Source organism: Peromyscus leucopus, chromosome 1 (genome assembly GCF_004664715.2).
Source record: "Peromyscus leucopus breed LL Stock chromosome 1, UCI_PerLeu_2.1, whole genome shotgun sequence".
Taxonomy (NCBI): Eukaryota; Metazoa; Chordata; class Mammalia; order Rodentia; family Cricetidae; genus Peromyscus; species Peromyscus leucopus.
The window spans coordinates 114,349,107-114,367,758 of NC_051063.1; the positions used below are offsets into that span (position 1 = coordinate 114,349,107).

Genomic DNA, 18,652 nt, shown 5'->3' on the forward strand with positions numbered 1-18,652 from the left:
GATTAAAGCGTATGCTATCACGCCAGCTCCCTTGCTTCTGAACAGTTACTTTTTCACTGCATTCACCGAACCCTGTTTCACCTAGGCAGATTGCTGGGGGACACTCGGAATGCTTGAGACGAACAAGCGCTCGCTGTGGAACTGCTCCCGTTCCCCTGGAAGTCACCCACAGCACAACATGGCACAAAGAGCTGACGATCCAAGCGAAAGCAGATGGAGCAAAGGCATCTCAGCCTCGGGCTAACTTCGTAGCCAGGGCAGCCTACACCCGCTGGGAGCCGAGCGGCTTCCACACGCCCCGGCGCGCTCGGGGGAGCCGGAAGCAGGCTGTGTGCCCAGCACGAGAGGATTCGGGCTGACAGCCCCAGGGGATGGCTATTTCGGCAGGCTGGACCGGGGCGAGGGTTAGCCAACCGCCGCCCTCTGCAACCACGCCCCCTCTCCGCTACTGTGCAGTTCAGCAGCTCCCGGACCGGAAGTCCCTCCACAGGAAGCAGAGGCAGCGACCGAGTCACGTGTCAACCAAAGATGGAGGCTGGGCGAGCCGAGTATAGGTTGTGGTAAACAGCGGCGTGGGAGAACCTGGGCAAGCATCGCGGCTGGGAGGAGGGCATAAGGTGCCGTTCGTCCCGCCGAGTGGTGAGTAAACATGCCAGTGTCGGGAGATGTTCGGGATGGCAACGACGGAGGGGGAGCTGTCTGCTGAGCCCCTCTTCACTTGCGGCCCTGGAGGGGAAGACCTTACTGGATTTATTGAGTTTAATCCCAGAATTACTGCCAATTTACAGGGTCACCTTGGCTAAATTTAATTTTCCTATGTTCGGTTTTTACGCTGAAACTTTCTGAAATATGTGTAGTATTTAGATTTTTTTTTTTTTTTGAGAAATTGCTTTATAGCCCAGGAAATGACAATCCTCCTGCCTCAGGTTCCCAAATGCTAGTAGTACAGGTGTCACTACAGGTGTCAGGCCTTTGCTTTTCATAACTGCCACCTGGAGTATTTTTTTAAGAGCTTAATCTGTACCCAAAAATTCATTGCCATTCTGACATTCGCCCTATCTGGTACAGAGGTAGCAAATTACCGGCATGTGCGCCATGTTCAGTCTAAAGGTCTGTCATGTCTATGCTGTGCCTGGAGAGGCCAGTAGAGGGCATCAGATTGAGAAGACGGAGCAGACGCCATAACAAGCTGCTTAGTCTTCTCTCAGAGATCAGGCCTCAATTTCAGTTTCCTGAGACTGGACAAACAGTTTGAGGAAGAACCACAAAAGACAATTAACCACTGGTGCCCCTGACAACGAGACAAGGGAGAGAGGATGTACCAAGCCTGTGCCACTGAGCCAACCCCCCACCCCCAGCCAATACGTGCTTGGCCAGCCAGCCTCTACAGCAGCTCAAAGACAAAGCCATGGTCCAGGCCTGCCCCAAAATGGAAAACTACTTTGACTAGCCTCTAGCCTTGGTCGATTAGAATGTGCTAATATGATTGCCACTTGCTTGAGCCAAGCGTGTCTGAAGTGACCTAACTGCCTTAGGACCTCCCCTTGCTATGCTTAAAAGGAGCTCACACCTGTCAGGGTCTTTGTCATCTTGCCTTTGTATGGGATGGCAGGCCCCAGCATGCTGGAAGCTTTCTCTAGATAATCACTCTTGCTGTTTGCACATGCAGATGATGAACTTTTGTGGGACTTCTCCGGGACCCTAAGATGATCACCCTGGGCCTGGAGTTGGGAGCTACTATATGGTTGCTGGAAGCTGAACTTGGGCACTCTGGAAGAGCACCTGGTGCTCTTAACTCTTCAGCCATCTTTCTAGCCCCCGATTTTATTTTTAATCATGTTTTTATATGTGTGTACAACTGTGGCCTGGTATACATACCTGCAATGCCCATGGAAGTGAGAAGAGGGTATCCATTTCCCTGGAATTGGGTTTACAAGCAGTTGTGAGCAGACTTTCATGAGAGCTGGAGAGCCTGAGGACCCAGTTCTTGTCCTTTGCAATAGTGCAGTTTCCAACTACTGAGCCATCTCTCTAACCGGCACCAGATTGTTTTCACAAAGTGGTTACACTCACTTGAACTACAATTTATACTTCCATCAACAGCATGTCCCAGCTTTCTGGAATGCTTCCAAGTGAAATTTTCTAATTTTAACTAATGTGGGTACCTAATGATATATCTATGTGATCTTAGTGTCCCCCTAATGGTTTAAGATTTTATCAGTTTACTGGTTGTTGGTGTTTTTGTTTTGTTTTCTCGTGATCTGGAGTTCTGTTGCATTTTCCCTCACTTGTCTATTGAACACAAGTTCTTTGGGGTTTTTCCTGTGCACGTTTTCATGTAGCTCACACTGGCCTCAAACTCCTATGTAGCCAAGGATAGCCCTGAGCTGATCCTCCTGGGTCTACCTACCCAAATACTGCAACTACAGGCATGCCATCATGTCTGAATTAAACATTTTATAATTTGTTTCATGCCTGTTGTCAATTGCCTAGGAAATAAGGACTGTGAAATATCTATTTCTTAGAAACTCTGGTGCTGTTTTTCATGTTTTCTGTTGTGCCTTATTGAGGGATGGGGATGTTTTGTTTGTATGCTATCCATACGCTGAATTTTCAGATTCTGAAATTAATTTACAGCTTTCAAAAGTATGCATCTCAGGAGACTTTTTCTAGATATATTTTTTAAATGAGATTTTTATGTTTTTTTTAGGTCCAAAATGGAAAATCGTACACAAAGTACTATCAAAGAAGATTCAATATTTGATGTCATATCCAGAAAAATTAAACAACTTCCAGAACCAGAAAGGTAAGGTCCATGGTATTAAAATGTCTTTATCAGAAAGATTTATCAGATTATCCTGAATTTGTTGACTTACGTATAAATAACACAGGACACCAAAGGAAACTAAGCTCCGTTTTTGCTCTGATGAAAAAAACTGAAGCCCAGAAACACCATTTTTGTGTATCACAATTCACTGTAGAAATTGAAACTAGAACACATCTTAGAAGTATCTAATTGATGAACCCACTTTTCCATTCAATTTTTAGTGATATAAAACTGCATGGACCCATTTACAAATAACTTAAGAACTTCAGTTGTCCTTTTTAATTTCTTATCTTCTCAGTTTATTTCTATATGCTTACCTTTAGTAAGAGTACCATGGAATATGTGGCTAGATGGAATGACAGAGAAATGGGTGTTTAAAGCTCCTTAAGATGAAAAAGAGAATTTAAGCATGCTATTAAAAAGGTAGTACAAGGCAACTACAGTACACTTCTACACAATGTTCTTAGGCCTCCTTGTCCATCAGAAAATCTGAATGGGTTACATTCATGACATGCTAAGGCTGAGGTCAGAGAACAACTTTCAGCTGGTCTCCCTTTCCGTGTGGGCCCTAGGTATGGAACTTAGGTTGGTTGCCAGGCTTGGAGCAGGTACCTTTACCCACTAATTGATTTTGCCCATCCACGAGACCTCAACAAGGAGCTAGTCTAGGAAGAACAGGAACAGTGTCACAGAAGTGACAAAGCTACGAACTGTCACATTTGAGGAAACGTTAGTGAAACGTTCACTTACATAACAGTTTTTTTTTTTCTTTTCCCTTTGGTTTTTAGAGACAGGGTTTCTCTGTGTAGCTTTGCGCCTTTCCTGGAACTCACTTGGTAGTCCAGGCTGGCCTCGAACTCACAGAGACCCGCCTGCCTCTGCCTCCCTAGTGCTGGGATTTAAGGCGTGCGCCACCACCGCCCGGCGAACATAACAGTTTTAAGCAGGCAAAATTTGGTCCAACTATTTTTATTGTCTATACCAGCCAGTCTGGGTAATAGATTTAAAGTAGGCGAGAGGTACCAGTGAAAAGAACCAGCATAATTAAGTTACTGTGGTGTGTACAGACATGGTGGGAGCCGAGATGAAAAATGTAAAATGTCAGATTGCTGCATCTTCAGGTATAGAAACCACACCAATTCCGCTCTTTGCTGGCACTTACCGTCTTACAAGAGAGAACCTAACCTATATACTGAGTAGTTAAGAACTTGATAAATTTCACAACTGTGTGTCCCTTACCACTACCCCTACCCAGACACTCCTGTTTAGTTGTTTCCTGAGATAAACAACAGAAAACTTACACACAAGCAAAAGAAAGCCTGAAGGACTGATGTAAGGAACTGAGATGATGGTGACAGGAACAAAGGAAGAAGCAGGCTACCAGTGGGCTCTTCACCAAGTTACAAAGAGCACTGGCAATTAAGCTGGTTTTACAAGGTTAGGATTTAGCTTGGAAACAATAAAAATGTTTAATTTTAAAGCCAAAGTAAACTACGGTTTAGTTGGGAGACAATAAAGTGTTCTTTTCAGGTTTTACTCACTCTTTCTAAGCATTAGTTCCTATGGTTAAAGTAGAGATGGCTCCCATGTTATGACTTTTATTTATTTGTGTTAAGTGCACAAGTTCCCAGTTTAACCCCTTCTCACATTGGGGCTGTAATTGTAGAATTTCCTGAACCATTTCTACAGTTCTGAAAACCTTTCGATTCAGTCTCTTCCCATGGAGCCAGTTATGAGACTCTCCAAGGTATGCAGCTTTTCTTGTGCCTTTAGCAACACGTCACCTTTATATAACTAGTTCTCAGTGAATGACAGGCTTGGTGGATGCCAAGTGAGAGGTCGGGAAAGCATTGTCTTCCACAACGCAGGACGCTTCCACATGATGTCCTAGAGCAGCTTTTAAACTAAGCAAAAACCACAGAACCTAGTGGAGGTGCTTTTAGGGTTACTCTGGTGGGTTGAGAAATGAGAAACATACAACAGTGAACCACATTGCAGCTCACAACACAAGTGGTGAAAACCAGAATGAGTTGGAACTGAAGAGCTTATTCTATTTGTAGTATTCAGTGGTGGCTTTGGGTATTTCTCTCAAAATTAAACGTAGAACATATATTTTGGCTTAAAATGTATTTCTCTACTTATCTCAAATTACCAATTAAATGTTCATCAGTGAGTTATTGTAAACTACCTAACATAATGTTCACTTGAATGTTAGTTACTCCAATTTCCTAATCTGGATATTAATATTTGAAGAGTAAAAGGAAATACATTAATTCCATACTACTGAAATAAAGTTGAATACCTATGTGTATAAACAAGTTGTTTATAGATACAATGGGTATAAGTCAGTATAATAAATAGTACCTACCACCTTAGAATGTGTATCATGGGAGCTCAGAAGAGCCAGGCATCTCCCTCTTCAGAGCTGTTCCCTGTTACATAATTCAGGGCAAGGTTCTTTATTAAAATTACAAAATGCATGTAGCCAGTAACACTGTATCCTTATGTTGCCCAAATTCAAAAGCCTTTTTGGAACAGAAATGTAGATATGAAACTATAATTTTGGTTTTTTGACCCTGTAAGGAGTAGATATGTCTCATTCTTCCCAGGGTGCTAGTAAGTTCTGTAACATACCAGAATTGGAGAACTTAACCAAATTGTGGAAACAGGTTCTTTTTTTCCTCACCCTCAGGAATCTGCTTGAACATGGATCAATATTTGTTGGACTTAATGCTGGTTTCGGCGGCCTAATAGCAAACAGTCTTTATCGGCGCATCTTGCACGTGACCCAAGCTCGACTAGTTTCTAGCTTACCAATGGCCATGATGCCATTTTTGACAGCAACCATGACTTATGGAGGTTTTGTAAGCATACCTATGAGTAGAGGTATGTGTTACTTCATTATTTGCCTTAGTACTCACTATCTGCAGCGTCACCTAATACCAAAATGTTAATACTAAGTAGCTGTAGGCTACAATGCAGTACTTAGGGAAGACTGAATCCTGCTAGCCTGCTATGCAACAACTAATTCACACTAGGTCTGCCAACCAAGCACAGCGAGTACATATACAACAGTCCTATTTCCTGAGCTGAAGCAGCGTTCCTATAGTGCAGCTGCGTTTGTGTATTCTGTTCAGAAGTTCTTTCAAGGGAAAGTATGTTGTGGGAAACAATACTGTAATCTCTGGAAGTACTATGTGCATGTGTAGTGTTTAGAAAAAAAAAAAAAAAAAACCTTCCATGTGCCATGTATCCTATTCTGTGTATGTTCTGAATGAAAACAAAAATACCACCATAGGTTTGTCAAGGAGGACAATTTTATGTTTTATTTTCTGTTAAATACCAGTTCAGATTTCTAAGAATCCAGATCAAGTTAAGAATTATTTTCCTATGCCAGGCGGTGGTGGCGCACGCCTTAAATCCCAGCACTAGGGAGGCAGAGCCAGGCGGATCTCTGTGAGTTCGAGGCCAGCCTGGGCTACCAAGTGAGTTCCAGGAAAGGCGCAAAGCTACACAGAGAAACCCTGTCTTGAAAAAAAAAAAAAAGAATTATTTTCCTGCTTATTAGTTATTTCCCACCCAAGGCCTTAATACACGCTAAGCATGTACTCATGCCACTGAGCTACATCCATCCTTTGAACACAACTTATAAAATCATTTTTACTGTGTCACTGAAAATAAAATGTGAACCCTCTGCTCTTTAAATCATGTTTGTTTAAATATCCTGACCATCACTTACACAATTTATTTCCTAGGTGATTTGAACTGTGAAGCCTGTGCCATGAGCCGGGGCGCACTAGTTAGTTTTGTTATGGGTGGCGTATACCCTATCCTTTTTGCTCTATCTGTGAATGGGGGCCTTGCTGCCAGGTAGGACTGTTTTCTATTTTAAAAACCTTTACTTATATGACTACCTAAGGAACTCAGAACTTAAAAAGCAAATATATTCTCCTGTTAAGTCATTTAGACCAAAGGCAGTGTTTCCCTTCTCTGGAGTTTAAAAATAGTTCTGTCATGCTGTGCCTCTACAGTTCAGGCCACTAACCTTCATTGTGTATTGAATGCTTGCTACAAAACAAACCAGTTTGAGTGCTGTAAGTCTAGCATTAACAGCTATATCATATAAAATATTCTTAAGAGTGTGCATATGTGTCCTAAAGGAAACTGCTACGTTTAAGGCTTCCACACCAAAATCATTCCAGTTATTCTCTGAACTTTTGTAGCAGTCTATTCTGTGTACCTCCAGAGGTGAACTAAAGAAGCACAAGAAATCAGAGTCATTTTTTAAGACTGAAGAGAAGGTATTCATGAAAATGTCTATGAAACCCATTGCTACCAACAGTGAATACACATATGCCAATAAAAAAGGGAAACTGCCATTATTTTTAGATACTTTTAACTTAAGACTTGTGGGACTTACTTACATGTTTGATAATCAATATGCTTTCTTATAGGTTTAAATCAAGCTTTCTACCGAGTAAGGAAAACTTCTTCTATTACTGGATTACAGTTTCTAAGCCTGTCTGTAGAAAGATGGTATTTCCCATTTTACTTCAGAGTGTGTTTGCAGCATACCTTGCATCGAGACAATACAAACTCCTCATAAAGGCCCTTCAGTCACCTGAACCTGAAACTTCACTGATTTAAAGCAAATCACTAAAATAAAATAAAATAAAATGGTGAAAATAATCCGTGCCATGTCTCTTATATTAAAAATACTCATTTTTTAAAAATATACAACTCAAGCCTACAGAGCACCAAAAGTTGGAACCCCAATAAAAACTACATATGGGGCATAGTTTCAAGGCTGGGAATGTAAGAATGCTTATTTTAGCATTCAAGAGGACCTAGATTTAATCTCTAGCTCAAAAAAAAAAAAATTAAGAGAACATAAATTTTCTAATTTGCCTAATACTGTTTCTTAGCCATTGCCAGGACCAGTCCTTTAAGGCATTTAGCTTGGTCTATAGCAAAAGAAAATAACACACAGCAATTCTGAACAAAGTCCTCCCAAAGCCAAACAGAAAGGAGAACTATTTTTTCCGACTTAATACACAGCCTGTTACTTCTTTTTCTCTGTTCAGACTGTTTCCATGAGTGCCACACGTCTTCCTCACAAAGGACCAATCCCAGCCTATGTCCTTGGGAGCTGCAGGGTTCACAAAGTCACCTTCTTGAGCTTCAACCTACTATGGGGCAGTTCTTTAGATTCTCAGGCTTGAGCGTCTTTTCCCCCCATGTATGGGACTGAGCAAGTTAACCTCTAATTCAATGCCTGCCTGAGTAACCTTGCTTTCTGATGCAAGTTCATGGAGTCATTTCCTCAGATCATTTGTTTCGCAGTGTTCTTCCCAAGTGTTTCATAGCCTTCTTGTTTAAACTACCACTATTGCAGCATCCAGATGAACACTGTCCAAAATACCTGCACTGTTAATATTGGCCACTAGCTATACATAGCTTCTAAGAGCCTGAGCTGTGGATACATAGCTTCGGTAATGCACGAGACCAAATCTTGAAGCAGCCAGTCACACCACAGAAGAGTGTACCAATGTCCAAAACCATACTAAGTATGGTTTCATTCATAAGTACATCTTAACTATTCCTTCCGAATACTGTGACTTGTTGATTTAGAAAAGGCAGCTTTGCATGTGAAATAGACTTCTATCTAAAGAAAAAATACCCAGGCATGCCTAGCAATTGGGAAGAAAAGGCAGGGCCAATGTCCCAAGTTTGAAAATAGCTCTCTGTAGTGATTTCTAGTCCACTGCAACACCCTTGTCTCCAACAATGAAACAAAGCTGCTATTAAAATTTAAGTGAAATTTAGCAGTTCTTCGAATGTAAAATGCATATAAAATGCACTCTCTACTCAATTTTTTTTAAAAGTATAATTATGAGGGAAGGAAAAAGTTTCCAAGAGAAAAGAAAAAATGTTTACTGTATCTTCTCCTGAGTTAATTATGTGATTTCTTTTGCTTCCTTTCTAGAGTTCCCAAGTTTTAATATGCTTTACTTTTAGAACTACAATGAGAAAATAAATGTATTTTGTACACAATTGCCTATTTTACAAGGGATATTAGCAAAAGTAAAAGCTTTCTGATATAAAACTGTCCACCTAAATTCTCTTTCAATTCATAATTCAATTGATCAAAGTAAAAAAAATAATTTATTAAATATAATTAATTAGACTGCTTAGGTATAATCAACTTATGGTAACTCAAAATCTAGTGATATAACCATGTTGTTTGATAAATACAAACTGTTTACTATGCTTGAAATGGTCCTCGGACCTTACTCCTAAAACACTCTAGCTATAAATGTTTAACTGTTTCTATCACAAAATGATTCCTGAACTCTTCGCTCTGCTACATAGTCAAATACTCTTTTTAAGTAGAAATGGGCAACTAATGCCTGGCGGCAGTGGTGGTGGTGCACGCCTTTAATCCCAGAACTCAGGAGGCAGAGCCAGGCGGATCTCCGTGAGTTCGAGACCAGCCTGGGCTACAGAGTGAGTTCCAAGAAAGGCACAAAGCTACACAGAGAAACTCAGTCTCAAAAAACCAAACCAAAACAAGAAGAAATGGGCAACTAAGCAATAAATGCTTAGTCTACTGCTTCAAGTCTACAAAAAGCCTGTTCAGAAGGCAGGTACACAACATGAACTGTAACATGAAAACCTATGGAAACTTAAGCCTTCTGTAGCTCAGACCTAAGAGCAATGAATGCCTCAGTGAGGAAAATGGTTAAGATTTCAGTCCAGTTAAAGTAGACAAACCATTAAAAATGTTTAGGATTTTACAATCTACTCTGTCCAGGTACAAGGCTTTAAAGAATATTCATTGTACATAGCATATATGTATGTGTGTACTTATGTGTTTGTATACATATATTATTAAAATCCAAACTCAGTTAAGAGCCAGAAGGGTCTAGGAATTTGACCTCCAAAGGAAAATACACAATTTGGGAACTCCTTTGGACTATAATAAAATTCAAATTCTTACACAACAGGATTATACAATGCTCCAAACATAATTTGTGATTAAATCTATAAACTAGTTCTTAACATAAAATGTTTTCAGATAGTAAATTTAAATCAACAAAAATTATATAGACTATTATATAAAAAAGGGTAACCGGTTAAATATTGAGCCCACACATAATAGTATTTAAACTGAAATATATGAAAAATTCTGTAGTGGCCATAATGGAAGGCCTTTTTTAATTCCTAAGTAAATAAATGGAGTAGAGAACTGACCCAGGAACACAATAAAAATATAAAGGTGGGTCTTACAACTTAGAATCAACATACAAAGGGGGGGGGGCACGAATATTACTTACTCTACTTTGAAGAATTTGTTTTAGTTAAAAAAATATATATATATGGCCGGGCAGTAGTGGCATATGCCTTTAATCCTAGCACTCGGGAGACAAAGGCAGGCAGATATATCTGTGAGTTTGAGACCAGCCTGGTCTACAGAGCACTTTCCAGGACAGACACCAAAGCTACACAGAGAAACAATTGTCTCGAAAAACCACACACACACCAAAAAAAAAAGGCTGCATCTATAAGCACTTATCTCTACCTTCAAAATACCTCAACCAGATAACTGTGTATTATTAATATATACATTAGTGAATTATCCACACTGCATCTTGATACCAAAGTATCAGTACCTAAACCTGATCCTGACTGTGGATCAGCTGTACTACAGGAGCATCACCTACTTTAAATATAAGCCTGTGGGAATTCTCTTCACTCTTTGGCTTTACAGACACTGAACACATAGGTGAATACAAGAAAGAGAGCAGACTTGAATGAACCTTGAGTATCATACAGTTACAGTGTAATAACACTACTTCCTATCAACTCCCTCTTCTAACTGCGTTATTACCCAAGTGAGCCAAAAAATAAAATGACTTAGTCTAGAGCAGATGAAAAATGTATTAGTATAACCCAACAATAATGAAAAAAAAAAATGACTAGGTTCTGAGTGGTTTTTTTTTTACTTGTAATATGATATAAGCCATTATCATCCAAAATATGAAGGTCCTTACAGAACACTCAGAAATGTTAACAGAACAGTAGAAACTGTATCATTCATCAGAAACCTCAACACATTCAAACAGGATCAAGTACTCAGAATGTCCAAAATGCCAAACCTGGGATTGCACACAAACTCAAGTAACCCTAAATTGCAATACCACCCACATATTATCATAATCACTTTTTAAATATTGTTACACAATCAATGCATCTATTTAAAAACACTACTCTTTAAGTTGAGGACTTTATTCTACTCAGCAAGGTGTCTGTCTTCCAAAGCAGTTCTTTACATTCCAGAAATACAAACTCATGATAAGTTCTGTGATCACTGCTGACCTACTTATGTCACGGCTAGCCCACTAAATCTAAGCCCACAGAATGTGTTCTTGATTGTGTAAAAATCTAATGTTTCTTAATAAAACACTATAATTCTCTTCTCCAATGGTTACAATTTTTTATAATATGCAATAAATTTAGTGTTACTGCCATGAAAGAAAAAAAAGATGTAATTTTGTTCCAAAATTAACTTAGTCTCATGGATTTCTATTAAGTCTTTCAAGCATTCCAGAGAATCTTTTCATATCTCCATTTCTGGAAAGTGTAATCAGTATAGAAGTAATTTGGGAACTTGGAAATGGCATTCATGTTTTGCAGCAGATGCCAAATTTTTGACCGACATGGCTCCCACAATTACTGTTACCATCAGTCCAGTCAGTTAACAGGTTGTAGGAAAAGATTCGTTTTTGCAGATACTGCTAAGCTGTTTAAAGAGAAGAGAAAGAGATTAATTTAGCGAGTATAAAATGCACAAATATTTAAAATACTTTGTTGGATATATCAGAGGTGTGACATTTTTAACAAACGTACTAAAATTTTTAGTTAAGCCTGGTTAAAAAAAAGGATAAAACTTAAGTCACTAGTATAGAAATACTATGCCAGTATGTGTTAGCTAGTTAATTAATGGATGAATATTGACTACCATAGGAAGACAGGTATTAAAAACTTTATCTTTAGGTTTTCTATCACTTTTACCACAAAGATACAAATCAGGAATAAAACCTGAGGTAGTTCCCTAAATACTAAATTGTTCTCAACCAGCACATTAAATACATCCAAACCTGAAAATTTCAATATATTTTATATTCCAGAATTCTCTACCAAAATACTATTTATAACACAATTTCTAAAAATAGTAAGACAACAGTTTTATATTAATCATAACTTTTTTAATTAACAAGTAGTGAACAGGACACTTTAAGATACTGTTTACTACACACTGAAATAAACAACTGTGGTCAATTGAGAAACCCAAACATTTACAGTAAAATGTGCTTACACATAAATATGATAAAATTTATTTAAAGCCCCTGATAGGTCCTAAATACATGCAGTTATCATGTAAAAACAAGACCATGAGTTGATTCAAAAAAAAAGAAAAGAAAAAAAATGACCAAAATCACTGTCACCAAAACTAGAAAAGAAACAATGAAATGGAAATAGGAAAGACAGTTAATAAAACATACAGAACCTAACAAAGCAGCTTTAAAATTAGGCCATTCTAATCTTGCCATTGTCAAGACTTCTCTAAATTCTCTAAACTGCCATTTATAAAATGACATTCTAAAAGTCTGTACTTGGAATTTCAAAACATCCCAATTCAGAAACTGATTCTCCCCAAGCCCACATCTCAAATGCAGGAAGAGCAGACGTTAAGAAAATATTCCACGGAAATGTGTAATTTTTAGGAAAACAAACTAACTGCTTCCAGAACCTTTTGATTAAGCCCACAGTCTGTATTAACAACAATCATTTTTCCTATTTGTATCCACTACTTTCCAATGTCATGTTAAAGATGAAGAAATTCTTTGAGCCCATAACTGAAAGATCAACAAACCTGATTTTATTATGACACCATATTTTTGTCATCGGTACTGCACAAAATTATATACAAAGAAATATATACAAAAATGTTCAAGTATTAAATTTCAATTCAAGGCTTCTGTTTCAAAAGCTACATTTAACATATTTCAGAAAGAGCACAAATTAGTCATTTCAAATAATTTTCCAACTACTTTTGGTTTATATATATTATATATATAATTCAGTAGGCACTAAAATCCATGCAGCTGCATTGTGGGGGCTTGTTCCTGCCCTTGAAGAAGCAGGTCCATCACTCCAAGTTGTGAGAGTTTGGCTACTACCCATTCATGCTCAAGTGCAGTGGATAACTTTACAAAATGTAATATACTGAAAACCAGAGACTAATTTAGGTCTCAAATCATATTATCTAGCAACAAAACAATTACAGTTAGTTGTGCAAGAACAAGATTCCATTTCCATAACCAAATAACAAAATAAAACATCTTACGTGTAAGATAACTTACATCTTTGGACTGCTGGAAAATACTTAATTATGAACATTTTAAAAATAAAAGACAGCAGAAGCCCTGATATTACCTCTTTTTCCTTATTTCTTATACTACCTTTTAAAATAAAGCAGGAAATGTGGCCAGCAGCTGGTCCCGTCTCTTCTGCCCCAACAGCTGTATCCACTTTAGCACAAAGAAAAACAAGGATGCTAAATACGTATATCCTTTATCAAACAGTGATGTTTCACAAAGAATTTAATGTCTCTTGCACTTCAGGACATCGGAACACAGATTTAGACAAGTGGACAATAAACAGTATTTCAAGGGAAGAACATTTTCCATCTTTGGAAAAACAGTATCAATCATATCATTAAGTGGCCAGAACGATTTAAATTTAAAAGGTCAAAATATGGAAAACGAGATTCTTTGTGAAGCCTCACTTTACATGTTTTCATTCACATTTCACAACCTTCAGTATCTAATCATACACAAATTTAGCCTAAATTTTAATACAACAAAAATAAATGCTTTCAACAATTTCTTCAAACTCAGTGATAGGTAATTACTGTGCTGGTCCTCAAAGAAAACATTTCATTACCCCCTAATTAAGACACAGAAATCTGATGGGTATGTTAATTTCCAACTTCTCAAGTGATGAAATACTAGAATCTTATATAGACTGTATTTCTGTATTTTCTACTGAAAACTAGAAGGCATTCTTGAGTATTTTAAGAGATTTGTCATCTCCAGAAAAATACATTTGTGCATGCCTCAAATACTTATTGTCAACCTCTGAAAAGTTGCTCTACAATTGGAATTCCAATTTGCACCTTGTACAACTCGGAACTTCCATTCAACTTCACCTGTTTCACTGTCTCCAAACTGTATCTCTATTAGCAGGTTTCAGTGTACAGTTGGAACCGATGTCATCCAAGGCCATGTCCACACTGGGGACAGAAGAGCTAGGTACACGCAACTCTGAACAAGGGGACACATTTAACAGCTATTTCAACCAGAAGTCACTTTAAGTACATTACTGACCAGCACAAGTCTGTTTCCAGGGTGGACAGGGCCCAAATTAAGATCCCCCTCCCACCTTTCCAAAAAGAAAAAGAAAAAGAAAAACAAACAAAAATATAACACGCACACACACAAATTGAGATGTTGCCCATTAAAGTAGGCTAAACAGCAGAGCATGAGCGTTACGGGAAGAGATGGATCCTTACCAGGTTGTGAGGCGGGAACCACTGCTCTGTAACCCCTACAACGGAGCCTGGCAGGAAGGAAATCACCTAAAAAAGAAACTGTCAGAGAGATTTAATAGTCACAGGTTATCATTAGGAGTTGGTTACAGTGTCACATTCATGCTTTTAGCTAAACACTTAAAAGATTTAATATTACTTTTTTTTTCCGCCTCTGAAATGTGTCCGGTGAAGATGTCCCACTAAGGTGTTTTACATGGTGTAAGGGAGTAGAAAGGGGTAAACGCGGATAAAGAGCAGATTACTTGACCCTACATTTTAAGAGAAGACGACGCCTTCCGAGCGCACGCCGAGCAGAACTCCACCGACACCTTATCCTTGTCCACATGGAGACACACTCCTCCCGCCGCGTCGTCCTCTTCCAGCGGCTCCGGCGGCTGCTTCCCCACCGGCAGGGCGTAGTCATGGTCACCGGCGGGCGAGTCTCTGAAGAGCGAGGTGGTCAGCCGCAGTCCCACGCCGCTCAGCCGGCTCAGCAGGCGAGCCAGTCCCGTCTCGTTGGCCAGGACGGCCCGTAGGTAGCGACTCTCCTCCTGCAGTGCTTGCACGCGTTTGCCCAGCTCCCGATTCTCGGCCCGCAGCTCCTGGTTCTCGGCGGCCAGTCCCCGGACTCGACTCTCCAGCCCCATCACGTACTCCTTCTTCTTGAGCCGATTAAGACGGGCAGCGGCCGCCGCCGCCTTCCGGGGACTCTTGGTCGCCGCTTGGTTGTTGTCGTTGGTGCCACCGCCTCCTCCCGGGGCCTTTCTCCGCCTCTTTTCCCCGCTGGCGCGGTCGCCGCCGCTGCTGCAGCCTCCGATGCCGTTCAGCAGCCTCTGCAGCAAGTCAGAGAAGCGCTGCATCTCGGCAGCCGCGGTCTCGTCGTCGTCGTCCCCCCTCAACAGGCCGCCGCTCTCCGAGCCTCCGCCGGACGAGGACAGGGGCCCAGGCGAGCTGAGCCCGGGCTCCAGGTGCCAGTCCGGTTGCCGAGGGTCCAGCAGATCGGCCAGTTCCAGCCCGGACAGAAAGTCCATGTCCTCCGGCTCGTCTTTGGGGACCATGGCGATCGCGTCCTCCTCTTCCTCCTCCATCTTCGCGGGCGAGGGCGGCGCGGGCGCGCGCACGGCCACGCTGCCGCGGCTCCCCCTCCGGGCCTCCGGCTCGCCCCCGTCGCCGTGCGGCGGCTCGCGGTCAGGCGATCCCGACCCCGACGTCTCCGCCCCGCGGCCGCCGCGGTCGGCTCCCCCGGCGGGGCGCGCGGGGCGGGCGGCTCCCGGCTGTGGCGGGGGCTGGGCAAGTCGCGGCCCGAGGCTGCCAGCAGCTTGGTCAGGCTGTGCCTCATGGAGCCGGGCGGCGGGCCCGGGTAGGCCGCAGGCCCTCAGACCCCCGGGCCCCCGCACGCACAGCCACGGCGCTGAACGAACCGCACGCACCGGGAAGGTCGGAGTGGCCTCCCGCGGCCGCCCAGCCCCCCGCACGAGGCGGGGGGGAGGCCGTGGAAGCGAGAAGCGGCGAGACCCGCGAGGACCCGGCCGCGCCACCCGGACAGAGGCCCGGCCGGAAGTTACTCGCTCTCCCTACCCCGCCCACCGCGGCGCGCTCCTCCAGCCAGGGTATCGCGAGACTCCGGTGCTTTCAAGGGGCAGTAACTCTAGCTTGGCGGTGATGTCATAGTAACAGCGGCAAAAACAATGAAACCCCGTTTACACTCCTAATTCATCAATACTACCCAGTACCAAACTCGACAATCCAATACTTGACCTCTACACATGTTTGACGTACCTGTGTATGTAAACTATTTGTGAATAGTTTGTTTTTGCTGTTCCTCCCTAAATTGCAAGCAAAACAACACATAAGGAAATAGCCACCGTGAAAACAAAAGACTATCCTAACTAATCTAAATAGTGTTACCAACCTGAGAATAACTTACCTACTAATGTTACCTAACTCTGGGCGGCATTCAGAAGTTCTTAGTCTCAGATGATCTTTCATACTATTATCACTGCTATTACTACTACTATTATCATCATCATCATTGTTTTTTGCAACGTGATCACTTCCATCATTAGCTGGTTTGCTGGGATTAGTTGGCTTGTTTGTTTACTGGTCTGTTTTTGTTTTGTTTTGTTTTTGCCATTTGTTTTGTGCTTGTATTTTATTTTTGTTTTCTTCATTTGTCAAGCCATAACAATCTCTTTTGCTTTTTAAAATATTGGCTCTTTGAAAAGACCGAGTCAGCTGTCTTGAAGAAAACACATTCTGGATCTGTGGTTCTGGGTTGTTTATGATATTTCTCTAGTTGCATAAGGTATTTAAGATTTGAAGCGTTTACAAATGCCCTACAATATATTGAAACACCACACCATAGCTCATGTTTTCCAAAGAAAGGCCAATGAAGTACAGCTGAATTAGAGAGAGAAGGAGGTTAGTTGCTGAATAGGTCTGCATGGAATCATACACACTTATTTTAATTAAGCTTAGAGAGAGAGAGAGAGAGAGAGAGAGAGAGAGAGAGAGAGAGAGAGAGAGAGAGAATTAAAAGCAGGAGAAACTCAAACTTAGCAGGCAGTGACAGGTCAAATGTTATTAAAAATGAAGACACACACACACACACACACACACACACACACACACACACGGGGATTGAAGGTGGTAAGTGTTCTTGGTGGCCTAGGATCTGCCCCCCACTCCTTCCATTTCAGATTGATCAACTAATGGAAAGAAAGGAGCTAACAGGCCCATAGCTTCAGGTAAACATGTTCCAGACCAGCTTTGACCACACTGGAAGGCGCGGAGTGGGAACTGCTGGCCTAAGAAAAAGCATGCCTGCCAGGCCTTTGTCACAGGTAAAAGTGGTGAGGAAGAAGCCCGAAGTTGGCAATCTTTATTATTATGTGTCCTTCCTTTTCCTGTCTGTCCACCCATCAGTTGGTTCTACCTCCTGGTTCTTTGAAACTCACTCCACTTGTTCACATGTAATGTACTGTCAAGGCAAAATACCTGTCACTCAAAGGGAGGAAGAGATGGTTTATTCTTGTGGTGAATAGACTTTGGCTCAGGAACATGCCATTCAGGATGCCCCGAATGACATATTCCAATATGGAAATAGTTTCATGAAGCTCTTATAAAAGCTACAGAAGAACAGAAAGCCATAAAGCAAGGCATTTTTCAAATACACTGGTGGAAACATCAGGTAGGCAGACTACAGCAAAGCAAGGAAATCTGTTAGTTCTCAGATATGTTTGATTAAAAATTCCTAGCTTTGGGGTGGGTAGGAGCTACTGGTCTGTTAATACTTTTCAAACACTTTTACATGATAGTTAAAAGGATACAAGGTCAGACATAGAGGCAGACAGTGAATGTTAAAACAAGTCAACATAGCCCAAGACAGTTTCACTCTGTATCGGCAACATCCCAATTCTGGACAATCACGTTGTAACCAATCTTTCAACCATGTGGAATCTTTAATGTAGAGATGTGGTTTTTGTATTTTTGGTTGTTTTTTTTTTTTTTTCTGGGAAATTCAGTTCATAGTATACATGGTGACAGTAGAACAAATTCACCATTGCCAGGTAAAAATACTTGTAAACTTCCTCCATCTCCAAACTTAACTTACAGACCAATAGAGGACCTCAAGTATGTGCTGAGAAAAAAAAATGAGATAAACAGCAATGAAGGACTGCTTTGAATCTGACCTTAAAAAGACAGAGGAAGTCTCCTGCCTTGCAAACTTTACAAGTAAAGGGACTCTAATTCCACCTAGCTCAGATATGAGCAGTCTTGGAAGTCTGAAGCAGAACACTGAAGAGCAGCCATTTTCATTGAAGAAGACACTCGGCACCAAGACCAGCTCAGGCCTTTTGTATCAATTTTTTTCTCTTTGCTTAGATGTTATCTTTCCAAGTAAACTCCTAGGAGACGCAGAACTATAGGATCAAGAGAGGAAACCAAGTGATTCCCTCTGTTGGAAGGATGCTACATCAAAGATCCCTTCAGAATCAAGGAAGAGACCCTGTCAGACTATTCTCCTGCCTTCTCAGCCTCGTCTCTACCAAATCCTAGGAAAGTATCTTCCTAGCACGTGGGGACACAAAACAGTGTTTGGCTTTCAAATGCCCAAAACGTGATGCTTCACCAAAAAGGAGCAACTGTGAATGGAAATCCCCCAAAGG

General features: G+C 41.2%; 2 protein-coding genes across 2 annotated transcripts; one reads left to right on the forward strand and one right to left on the reverse strand.

Annotated features, from left to right (window-relative positions):
• The first annotated feature begins 485 nt into the window (after nt 1-485).
• On the forward strand, nt 486-7,516 carry Tmem126a (transmembrane protein 126A). The gene is made up of 5 exons (XM_028873456.2): nt 486-639; nt 2,711-2,806; nt 5,520-5,713; nt 6,583-6,697; nt 7,282-7,516. The coding sequence occupies exons 2-5, from the start codon at nt 2,718-2,720 to the stop codon at nt 7,472-7,474; spliced, it is 591 nt and encodes a 196-aa protein (XP_028729289.1). The 5' UTR covers nt 486-639; nt 2,711-2,717; the 3' UTR covers nt 7,475-7,516.
• Nucleotides 7,517-11,100: 3,584 nt separating this feature from the next.
• Crebzf (CREB/ATF bZIP transcription factor) lies at nt 11,101-16,052 on the reverse strand. The gene is given in 3 exon segments (XM_037197446.1): nt 11,101-13,422; nt 14,466-15,699; nt 15,702-16,052. Coding segments are annotated over 2 exon segments (1,068 nt in total). The 5' UTR covers nt 15,823-16,052; the 3' UTR covers nt 11,101-13,422; nt 14,466-14,752.
• Between the last annotated feature and the right edge of the window lie 2,600 nt (nt 16,053-18,652).

Excerpts from the sequence above, each read along its gene's own strand:
- Tmem126a (XM_028873456.2), top strand. The coding sequence starts at position 2,718 with ATGGAAAATCGTACACAAAGTACTATCAAAGAAGATTCAATATTTGAT. Across the intron at positions 2,807-5,519 it reads CAACTTCCAGAACCAGAAAG|GAATCTGCTTGAACATGGAT; the intron begins GTAAGGTCCATG and ends CCTCACCCTCAG. Across the intron at positions 6,698-7,281 it reads AATGGGGGCCTTGCTGCCAG|GTTTAAATCAAGCTTTCTAC; the intron begins GTAGGACTGTTT and ends GCTTTCTTATAG.